The 12,276-nt window shown below is 42.6% G+C and overlaps 1 protein-coding gene across 2 annotated transcripts in view; it reads left to right on the top strand.

The window, feature by feature from the left end:
• LOC306874640 (NACHT, LRR and PYD domains-containing protein 3-like) overlaps nucleotides 1-12,276 on the top strand; it is a 73,249-nt gene that overhangs the window by 43,721 nt on the left and 17,252 nt on the right. Inside the window, exons 13-14 of one of the 2 annotated variants that reach the window (XM_079424787.1) lie at nucleotides 2,434-2,607; nucleotides 10,494-10,667. In XM_079424787.1, the coding sequence (XP_079280913.1) occupies nucleotides 2,434-2,607; nucleotides 10,494-10,667 (348 nt within the window). Of the gene's footprint in view, nucleotides 1-2,412; nucleotides 2,608-10,493; nucleotides 10,668-12,276 lie in introns of both variants that reach the window. The other variant, XM_079424786.1, reaches the window with a different exon arrangement.

Genomic DNA, 12,276 nt, shown 5'->3' with positions numbered 1-12,276 from the left:
GTCACATTGAATGTACGTTGTCATTTCGGTGGTGTGGGGAGATGCTGGAGACGGAGGCCCCTCGTCATGCTTTAACATCACACAGTGTCATTGCCACCTCTTCGACATGCAAAAATAGTCAACAGCCAGGTCTTTTTATGAATGTTTTTTGTTAATAGAATGTGTTGCCGATGGAAATGTTATTGGCTGCACAAAAGTTCTTTTGCCATTGTCGTTTGTTTGCATCGCCGATCCGTGCGGGCAGAGAATTTGGTTGAGTCCTTCACACGCGCCGCTAATCTGGGTGTTAAAATCCCTGATCAGTAAGAGGTCATGAAGGGGTATGCTATCAATCTCATTTTGTAACTGACTGTAAAAAGTATCTTTAGCAGCATCATCTGCGTCTTAGTATGACGAATTTGTAGGAGTGCGTAAAAAATTCAATCCGACACTGGATTCCACCCATTTAACACCATCACCGCTCACTTCGATAGCACAATTCCAACTCCATGTGCAAGGTCATTGTCATGTCCAGAGTAGATAATGTTCTTACCATCACTAACAGTTAACCGCTTCCTTTCCATCGTACTTTGCAAATACCAAGGACATCCATTCATTATGTGTCAGTTTCACAAGTGTTGCTCTAATTTCCCCAACTGGTATAGCGTCCACACGTTCCATGTTCTAGTTCTAGCCCGTAAGTGGCTTTCCTCCACTGCCGTCAATTTTTTTCGCCTGTTTTCACCATGGGCAGAACACTGAATATACTGTTTCTCGTTCGTTGTTTCTGTGACTAGAGAATACTTTTACAGGGTGGGGATGCCAGCCCCACACCCAACTCTCCTCCTTTCTAACCCAGACTTGGGACTGGCAGCAGCAGAGTTAGCTGGAGACTCAGGAGTGAAACAGGAAATAAACACAGGAAATGGAAACTCAAATTAAGGGGTCATGATAATATCAACATAAGAGTCCTAGAACACAAAAAAACAGAATCAAGTGCCATGTTAACTGCAGTCATGGATGTGAGGATGAATACAATGTCAGTGAGGTTTCATTAGTATTCAGGAGTATTCATTAGAGATCATGTAATACACTGTAAAAATAAATAAATAAATAAACATAAAAAATGGTGAAACATTTTCTGTAAAATGTAAATCAATTGCAGTTAACCATTAACTAGCAACAGCACACATGCATGAGCTAATGTAACTATCACTGCGTCAGCAACTACACAATTACATTCTTTAAATAAAGCAACATTCAGCATAACGTCAATGTTTCTTGGTCTTCTAAAGCACAAGACTCTACTCTTTAGCACAATGGTAAACCACAAAACTCAGACAACAGAAACCCTTTAAATCCCAGCAGACCATTAAACACTAACTGATCTCTCTACCTGTAGATCTCTTAATCTTCACTTATTACAAATAGTCTGACAATATTTATTTTATACAAAATTTCTTATTGTGGATAAATATATTTGCACTCTTGACCCTTGACTTTTTAACACTATTTTTTCTCAGACTGCTCTAACTATGCTTTTCTAAAGTAGATTTGTTATAGCAAAAAGTCGAGGGAAAACATAATTTCATGAAATTGGTCACTTATTGATGATGGTTCAATCATCATATATACATAAACTGTGTTTATGGGAAGTCGTGGCCTAATGGTTAGAGAGTCGGACTTGTAATTCAAAGGTTGCGGGTTCGAGTCTCGGGCCGGCAGGGATTGTAGGTGGGGGGAGTGAATGTCCAGCGCTCTCTCCACCCTCAATGCCACGACTGAGGTGCCCTTGAGCAAGGCACCGAACCCCCAACTGCTCCCCGGGCGCTGCAGCATAAAATGGCTGCCCACTGCTCCGGGTGTATGTTCACGGTGTGTGTGTGTTCACTGCTGTGTGTGTGCACGTTGGATGGGTTAAATGCAGAGCACAAATTCCGAGTATGGGTCACCATACCTGGCTGAATGTCACTTCACTTTAATGTTTTTTTGTGTGTGTGGGTGTGTTTGGTCGTAATTACACAGGAAATGCACTGTGCTGTAAGCTCATTTAAAGGAGATTATACTTTGATTTTATGTTGTTGTTTTTTTGGCAGCTGTTGCCAAAGGTTAACGGTTTGTTATTGTAATAATTAGAGACTATTTTTGTAATTTTGCACACATTTAGTAATTTTAAGGAAATAGAAAAGGTACTGTATAAAAATACTGTAATTTTTCTACATAATGTGAATTACTGTAATTTGTCATTAATGTCATAATACTTTTTTGCAGTGTAGAATATTCATCATTTTATAAAGATTTACAAACAGTTTTCAAATCTGACATTTTTTTTTTGAAGAGATGGAGAGTAATGTTACATTGTTTCAATAACAAACCTTTAAAACATGACTATTAATTATTTTTTCTCTTTCTATGACTATTAATTTTTTTTAGTTTTTCTCTTTCTCTCTGCAGGTTGTGGGACTGCAATATTGGAGAAGACGGCTGTGCCGCTCTGATTTCTGCTCTGAGATCGAACCCCTCACACCTAAGAGAACTGGATCTGAGCTTTAATAAACCAGGAGACTCAGGAGTGAAGCTGCTCTCTGCTCTACTGGAGGATCCACACTGTAAACTAGAGAAACTACCGTAAGTGTTATCTTGACCCTCTGGGGTCGAAGCCCACACCGATGCGGTCTGTGTTGTATTTTCTCAATGACTCTGACTTGACCTTCACTGTGTATATTTTTATTATACTGTGTTGTAAATAAAATACAAATACAAATAATCAAAAAACATATTTTTTCTCTCCTCACACTCTTTCTTACCTGCCTCATTCACTTTCATATCGATGGCCCATTATGGGAGGCCCTTGTCTCTCAGGTGTGAATCATGGCCATTGTCACTCCCTCGCATACAGGCATTCTATCACAGTGTTTTACAAAGGTTAAATCAAAATATTGTTTTCGGTGAAGGAGTGAACAGGATAATTTTCACTTCATTTTGTAGCAAAAACTCTAGTCTACTACATCCAGTTCTCAAAAGTCTTGTGAACAAATGTTCTATATGTGTTTTATGGCCTTATTTCAGTGACTTAAACATTTATTTTTTCACGAATCATGCATAAACGTTGTTTTCTCAAAAACCCAAACATTTACATTCATGTTTGGGCTACATATTATTGTAGCCCAGTTTGTGCTGAACACAGTGTTATCAGACTTTAGCCATTAATATTTTTTTAAGATACTGAAATGCATGTCAAAACTTCTCCAGGGCCCCAAAACACCCTCAGACTCCACAGGGTTAATTAACACACACACACACACACAAACTGTGTGAAAAAAACTGCCAAACACAAACATTTCATATTAACAACAGTTGACTAATTTTAAATGATTTGCAACTTCCATCTTATCACATTCTCTTTCAATGTTAAACTGATGCTTCACACTGGAAATCGCGCTCTGCTTCTGTGAACGGTATACACAGCCAACTTGATTGGCCATCTCAGTCATTTTGATATTGACAAGCGCTATTAGACAGCTGCAGCATTGATCTGAAAGCCCTTGTATGCGCAGCGATTGTGCAAATGGTTTGCAGGTGCTGTGGCAAATTCTGACCACCGCCAAATTATTACCCCCCCCCTAGTATTGACAGGTTTAGGAGTAGGTGTGGGGAGGGATTAGGATTAGGGGTGGGTTAGTATTAGACAATCAGGTAGCGACTTCAACAAGGGGGGTAATAATTTTGCGGGGGGTCAAAACTGGGCACAACAATTCTGATGATTTTTGCTATCCTGTCAGGTTTTGCCACCTCCCATTAAAACAACAGGGAGCATAATTCAACAGCGAAAAATGCTACATGTCAGATTGTGCTTCTGGCACGTTATTAATGTGGTTTGAGGCTTTATTAACACCTACCCCAAACCTAAACCTAACCTTACAATATTAAAAATACAGTTGGTAGCATAATCTGATAGGTAGCATTATTTGTTACAACATCTGGAACCAGGTGCATCTGTAGACTAGTGCAGGTTTAATTCTAACACTTTAATAGTATTTATAGATCCTAACATGCTGTGCAACAGGCTAGTTGCATATCCATCTTGGATTTCCGGTCTAGCGAGTGTGTGCATAGATTCTTCTGGTTGTGTTAAACACCAGTGCAGAGAACTGGAGAAATCCAAATATTACCTTCTATACATGTTTACAGGATTTATAATATCACTTCAAATGCAAATAAGATCTACACTGCTATTATTACTATACTATAAATATTAACTGAGCCAGTGCATTTGAAACTTAAGTATGTTTGGGTCTGGTGAATGAATGAAATACACTAATCCCTACTGTTCACGAAATGGAAGTTGAACTCATGGTGTGTACACACAGCTACACAATGTATTTTCCCTTTACAAATTATGTAATTGTACAAATTATTTATTTCTCAAAAATGTTTGAATTACATTGATATATATATATATATATATATAGATATATATTTTTTTTTAAATGAAATATTTACCTTGTGAGACATGGGCTGCGATTGATCTTCATAAATATCCATTTCTCAATTGTGCACATACGTACATCAGTTTCCTCTTCAGGAAGTCGAGCTACATCTGGAGACGCTTTGGGGAACGCCTTCAGTGTTACCGGCTCTGAATACAAGTGAAATCTGTCCAAAGGATGGGCGAGACGCCACGGGCGAGGTGACGTAATGACCAGCTGGTATAAAAGCATGTGCGGTGAAACCGGCGTCAGCTTTTGCCATTCAGTAACCGCTACTCTGTGTGTGTCTGTCGATCTATGAGGTAAGTCTTATTTAGTGTTGTTTGTTTTAAAGTCACTTGAAATAAGCTCCACAATCTCTTTAAGTGCAGGGAACTAGCACTTGCGCAAGAGCAGATCGCATTACAGGCTGTGTGTTCTTCACTGCTGGGGATGCACACAGTCCGTGTGTGGTCTGCTTGAGAGCAGAGCATGCAGAATCAGTTCTTGAGGGAGCTGACTGCCCGCTTTGTGAGAGTTTGTCACTGCGTATGCTTGCTCTCAGAGGGCTCTTTGAGGAGGGAGCTTTCACCAGCGTTCCTCGTGGTACCGGCCCCGCTTTCGCCGAAAAGGGCGGGGCGGCGGCTGCGCTCGTGGGGATCGCAGATGAATCAGGTGGAGGGAATGAAGACGGGCGATCACCTATCTTCTTCCTTTCCATCAGATCCAGCACCCGCTCTCTGGGGTCGGAAGCCCGCACCGCGGTTTCTTCCCCCCAGAGAGAGAGGGCTTATTGTGAACGTGCAGCGTGCGTTGCAGAGGCAACAAAGGCATTACGTCAATCATTTTCATATCAGACTGTGTTTACTCATCTGGTTGTTTTTCTGCATTTAATTTTGAAGAATTCAATTATGTAAAAGATACATATATATGTGTATAGAAGCCTCTTGCTTTACCTCTCTTACCTCTGAGGTCAGCAGGGGCTGCTGGAGCAACCAATGTTCCAGCTCCTCATTTAGGGGGCGTCAATTCTCGTAATCCCCAGATTGTTGGAGTCAGAGTGGCGCTCCTGGGCCATAGCTTTCTAGCAGAAGTTGGATCTGCAGACTGTCATTCTTGCTGGATAGTCTTCGGCTAAAACATCCTGCCGCCTATGGCCCAGGATTTCTGAGGGCTGGCCCCTCTGGGGAAGAACGGTGTACACCACGGTACTCGGTGCCCGTCTCTCCTCAGTGCCCTCAGGAGATCGGTCTGCCAACCCTGCCACATATGGTGTTCCAGGGCGCAGCGATCTCTAGCGAGCACACATCTCAGTTTTTTCCGCCCGGAAAAGTAGCGGAGCTGAGATGCTCGCCACCACTTCAGGGGTCTCTGGAGGAGCTCTGGAGCCACTCTGATTACACCAGAGGCCAGTCTCGAGAGAATGGTTCCCTTAGTAGACTATTTGGAAACTACTGCCAAATGTGTCTCAGTGGGTCCTGCGCACTGTAGAGAGAGGCTACAGAATCCAGTTCGGTTCTCTTCCACCTCAATTCAACGGGGTGAATTCCACTCTGGTGGTCCCCGAGCAGGCTCTGGTAATGGAACAAGAGGTAGATACTCTCTTGGAGGAAGGTTGGAGGGTTGCATCCCATTTTAGATCTGCGTCAGTTGAACCGCTCAGTCAGCAGACTGAAGTTCAAGATGCTTACACTCAAGCAAGTCATGTCTCAAATCAGGTCCGTGGACTGGTTTGTCGCGATCGATCTAAAAGATGCATGTTTCCATGTCTACATCCTTCCCACTCACAGGAAGTTCTCGCACTCTCACCCCGCACTTTCACGAAGTGTGTGGATGCCGCGTTAGCTCCGCTGCGGATGCAGGGCGTCCGCATACTCAATTACATCGATGATTGGTTGATTCTCGCTCAATTAGAGCGGATGGCGGCTCAAAATGTTGGCAGATGTTGTTCTCGCTCACACGATAGTGTTGGGGTTAAGACTGAACGCCAAGAAGAGTGTTCTTTCTCCATTACAGAGAACCACTTATCTTGGTGTGGTGTGGGATTCGACCACGATGCAGGCACGTATGTCCCCTGCTCGGATCGAGTCGATCCTCATGGAGGTCAGGAGAGTGAAAGAAGGCCAGTCACTCACTGTCAAGCAGTATCAGAGACTGCTGGGTCTGATGGCAGCTGCGTCCAACGTGATACCTATTGGCCTGCTGTACATGAGACCCCTACAGTGGTGGCTCAAGACCAAGGGGTTCTCCCCGAGGGGAAACCCGCTTCTCATGATCAAGGTCACACGGCGGTGCCTACGTGCCTTAGACATGTGGAGACAATTGGTTGTTACACGCTGTGTAACGCTAGCGACAGACGTGTCCCTCACCGGTTGGGGAGCGGTCATGAGTGGCCACCCTGCCCGCGGTCTGTGGAGGGGTCACCGTCTCACTTGGCACATCAACCAGCTGGAGATGCTGGCCGTGTTTCAGGCTCTGAAACACTTTCTCCCAGACCTAAGAGATCACCATGTGTTGGTGCGCACCGACAACACAGCGGTGGTCTCTTATATCAACCACCAAGGAGGTCTGCGGTCGCGCCCCTGTACAGGCTGGCGTACCAGATCCTTGTGTGGTCCCAGGGCAAACTTCCCTCATTAAGAGCAGTTTACATCCCTGGGCATCTCAATATGGGAGCAGACATCCTGTCGAGACAGGGGCCATGGCCCAGGTAATGGATGCTTCACACCGAGGTGGTGAAGCAGATCTGGAGAGGGTTTTGCCAGGCTCAGGTGGACCTCTTCGCTACTCAGGAGACAGCGCAATGTCCCCTCTGGTATTCTCTAGTTCATCCAGCTCCACTGGGGCTGAATGCCATGGTACAGACGTGGCAGAGGCTCGTCTGTACGCCTTCTCCCCGATTGCTCTGCTCCCCGGAGTTCTGGAGAGAGTGTGCCAGGACAGGGTCTGGCTGCTGCTAGTAGCCCCGTTCTGGCCGGGCCGAGTGTGGTTCTCGAACCTGATTTCCCTCCTCGACGGCTCTCCATGGGAGATTCCCGTCAGGAGGGATCTCCTCTCATAGGCAGGAGGCACCATTGTGCACCCCCGCCCGGAGTTATGGAGGCTGTGGGTGTGGCCCCTGAGGGGGCATGGCTCATAGCTTCCGGTCTCTCAACCGAGGTTGTTGAGACCATCCTCCAATCCAGAGCTCCTTCAACGAGGAAACTGTACGCCCTGAAGTGGAGACTCTTCACTTCATGGTGCGGAGATCGCCAGCTTGACCCAGTTAACTGCCCAGTTGGTACAGTGCTGGAGTTCCTGCAGGCTCGACTGTCCGCAGACCTTCAAGATGGAGGTCTTTGTGGCGGCGATTTCGGCCTACCACGCCTCTCTTGGTGGACAGTCAGTGGGTAGACACCTCCTAGTTACACGTTTCCTCCGTGGTGCACTGAGGCTAAGGCCTCCAGTACGGTCCCGGATTCCTCCTTGGGACCTGGCTGTGGTGTTGGATGCTCTCTGTAGGCCTCCCTTCGAGCCTATTGAGGAGATCTCGGATCGCCATCTCACCCTGAAGACTGTGTTTCTTCTGGCGATTTCTTCTCTAAAGAGAGTTGGGGATCTGCAGGCCCTGTCAGTGGCCCCTACTCACTTGAACATTGCGCCCAGCATGGCCAAAGCCTTTTTGTACCCTCGTGCAGGGTATATTCCCAAAGTTCCTTCCATCACGCCACAGCCTGTTGTAATGCAGGCCTTCAGTCCTCCTCCCTTTCAGGAGCCTGACCAGCAAAGGCTTAAATGTATGTGTCCAGTGCAAGCACTGGATGCATACGTCCACAGAGCTGCCCTGTGGAGAAGAGCGGACCAACTGCTGATTTGCTATGGTCCCCCTAAGAGAGGTCTTCCTGCTTCAAAGCAGACCCTCAGTCGGATTGTCGATGCCATTCACATTGCCTACGAGTCCTCTGACCTCCCCTCGCTGATGGGAGTCAAGGCTCATTCCACTAGGAGTGTGGCGACCTCCAAGGCCTTCCTCGCAGGTGTCCCAATACAGGACATCTCCAACGCTGCGGAATGGTCTATGCCCCTGACCTTTGTCAGGTTCTACGGCCTGGACACGCGGGCCACTCCAGGCTCTTCCGTCCTCTTGCCCTAGATGTGCTCCGCAGGGATACACACTGGGCAGGGATTGGTAAGTCTGGCAGTGTGGATATCTTGTTCCCCAAAGCATCTCCAGACGCAGCTAGAGTTCCTGAAGAGGAATGTCTTAGGTTACATATGTAACCCCAGTTACTCGAGGGAACGAGACGCTGCGTCTCGAGGCCACATTTCCGGCATCCTTGCCAGCGCTTGCTTCATTCTAGAAGCTGACGCCGGTTTCACCGCACGTGCTTTTATACCAGCTGGTCATTACGTCACCTCGCCCGTGGCGTCTCGCCCAACCTTTGGACAGATTTGACTCGTATTCAGAGCCGGTTACGCTGAAGGCATTCCCCAAAGCGTCTCCAGACGCAGTGTCTCGTTCCCTTGAGGAACTGGGGTTACATACGTAACCTAAGACGTTTTTCGATCATAATTTTCACAACATATTTTAATATTTTACACAGTTAACTTTGCATCAAACACATTTTTTAAATGAAAAAAACAGGCTGTAAAAGGATGCAACTAATACATTACTAATTTAAAGATTAGTTTAATCTGATAATTAATGCAAAAGAAATTGTACAAATATACATGCACTGCTTATAGACATAATGATTTATGCAACAGATCTTTCACAAAACAGATAAATGTGGGAGGGGGAAATGCAAACACCGATCTTTTAATTAATGCAAACCTACCATAATTACATTACGTTAAATTGTACAGTTATAAATTAAATGCTATATAATAAAGTTAATAGAACATACATGCAGAAATCTCTGAGCCTCTCGTTTGACAGTCGGAAACCTTATGATCTTATTGATAACAGTCAGAACAAAATCAGCTCTCCGAAAATGTACAGTATTGCACATTTGAATTGAATGTACAGTATTGAATGTACAGTATTGCACATTTCTGTTTGGCTAAAGAGATCCCCGTAGACTGACTAATCAATGACTCTGAACTGCATAATCAGCAGAAGAAAGAATGAATCTCCCTGTTTTATCTTGATGAATTTCCTCACAGAGTTATGCAATAATGCAGGGAGGATGTTTTCTCATGTCTTTTATATATACTACTACGACTATATCTATCTAGCCAAGTTTCGTATGTAAATTTATCTTACAATAAATGCGAACATCGCAAGACCAGAAGTAAGTATGCACACACTCGCGTCACCGAAACTCACTGGTGCCATCTTGTGCACTGAGCCAACTTAGAGGAATGATTACCTCAATATGTATGTCGGTATGCAGTATATCCTTATTGCTCGCATGCCAGTGATTATCCCTTTGCGTGCCATAGATTGCTGACCCCTGGCATATATGGTACTACAAACGTTTGAAGAATGAAAATGATAAACTAGTTCAGTATCACAATTAAGAATCATGAGATTTGTGTGAGTATTCATTAGAGATGCACGCAATATTTGATTGACAAATCATTAAAAAGAATATCCATCACTTTCCCTCTCTAGCTTGTTCTAATTTGAATAATGTGTGAAACTTTTTATTATGAGCTTTCTGTTTTTATTTGTCTCTTATGATGAATAGCTTGTTGTATTTATCAATTGTAAGTAGTTTTGGAGGTGTCTGCTAAATAAATAAATGTTAATGTAACATTTTCAAATCTGACATACTTTTACTGACGAGATGGAGATTAATAATGTTACATTGTTTCAATTACAAACCTTTATAACACATGACTATTAATGATTGACTTGTTGACTTGTACTTGTTTTTTTTCTCTGTAGTTTTGGAGGTGTCTGCTAAATAAATAAATGTTAATGTAACATTTTCAAATCTGACATACTTTTACTGACGAGATGGAGATTAATAATGTTACATTGTTTCAATTACAAACCTTTATAACACATGACTATTAATGATTGACTTGTTGACTTGTACTTGTTTTTTTTCTCTGCAGACTGTGGGACTGCAGTATTAGAGAGGAAGGATGTGCTGCTCTGATTTCAGCTCTGAGATCAAACCCCTCACACCTGACAGAACTGAATCTTAGTCGCAATGAACCAGGAGACTCAGGAGTGAAGCTGCTCTCTGCTCTACTGGAGGATCCACACTGTAAATTGGAGAAACTACTGTGAGTGGTGTTATATTATAAACCAGAAAAACTGTGTGAAAATACTAAAATTCGGTTGTCACTTTACTTATCTTCAAGTAATTGGAAAACAGCATGACTTTCTTGTGTGGAACATAAAAGAAGATATTTTGAGTTTTTTTACACAAGTAGAAGGCAATGGTACCACACTTTGGTTGCCAGCAATATTCAGAATGTCATCTATTGTATTTTACAGAGGAAAGAAGGTCATACAGGTTAGGAACGACATGCACAGAAATACATCATGACCATTTTTATATTTAGGTGAACTATTCCTTTAAAGGAGTGGTAAACTATTTTTTTCCTAGGCTTGATTGTGCTTATAGGGTGCAGTATAATATGTGATAATGCTTAGCTCAATATATATATATATATATATATATTTCACATAATTTACACAGTAAAACCTCCAGTGTTAAACTAACACTCCCAGTGTTTATATAACTCTCACTCAGTGTTAAAAAGTAACACTGAAGCAGTGTTAAAGTTAATGTGATAATTAGTTGATTAACTGAAGAATGATTGAGCATTAATGAGGAACACCTGCTGTTAACAAACTGAATAGAAAAAAGAGACGAGACAAGCAGAAATACAAGAACTACAACTGACTTCAGCCACAGCCATAGAATAAATCAACGCAAGATAAAAGAAGACATTAAATCTCTCAAGATCTTGGCAGAGGTTGATTAAACAACTCCACAAACAACATTACCAGCTTCACGCACTACTAACAGGATTGATTTTTGGTGTTGATGTTTTAGTTTAGTTTGAGTTACCACAATCGAGGTCAGTGTTTGCTTTAGTCGGGCTCTTGACCCTTAACTTTAAAACATTATTATTTATTTTATTGTTGTAAATGTGAGTTTATTAGACATGTTTGTTATGGCAATCAAGTGTGATGGTTATATTTCAATAAAGAAAGTGTCAAAATACGTACATACAAAAATGTATTGGCCATTTATATACTTTAAATAATAGAAAAAATATCTGCACACTGTTATTCACTGTTAAGTGGCAACGTTTTGGCTTTGTCAGGCAAACACACATACATGCAAAGGCAACAGCTCAATAAGTACTCAGATTCAAACAGAGTTCAAATTGATTACACTTGGTAGCAATCAAAGTCAATCATGTGAACAGCTATAGTATGTTACAATTAAAACAAGACAACCACATTGAGGCAAAAATTGAAATACAAAAACAATATCAAAAAATCCCCAAACCATCATAAGACAACACCCAAACAGTCCCACGTCCTTTTTTATAATTCACACATATACTTAGGTACAAACGAGACTGTATCAACAACATTCACCTTTCAATACAATAAATATCAATTAGAAACATGAGTTAAATTCAAGTTCTAAATTCAAACCCTTAGGTGAAAAAGTATTTAGTGTATGAATATAATAAGCTTCTCTTTTTAGTAAAATACTGTTGACATCACCACCTCTCCTGGGTAATTTAATATGTTCAATTCCAATATACCTGAGTGTGGAAAGGTTATGCCTTTTAGAATTAAAATGTACTGCTACCGGGTTTTTTTAATCGTTTGTGTGTATACTGCTTCAATGCTTCGACAATCCTAGTT

This window comes from Barbus barbus, assembly GCF_936440315.1.
Source record: "Barbus barbus genome assembly, chromosome: 9".
Classification (NCBI taxonomy): Eukaryota; Metazoa; Chordata; class Actinopteri; order Cypriniformes; family Cyprinidae; genus Barbus; species Barbus barbus.
The sequence above is the reverse complement of the archived record's forward strand: the minus strand, read 5'-3'. Positions and strand labels throughout refer to the sequence as shown.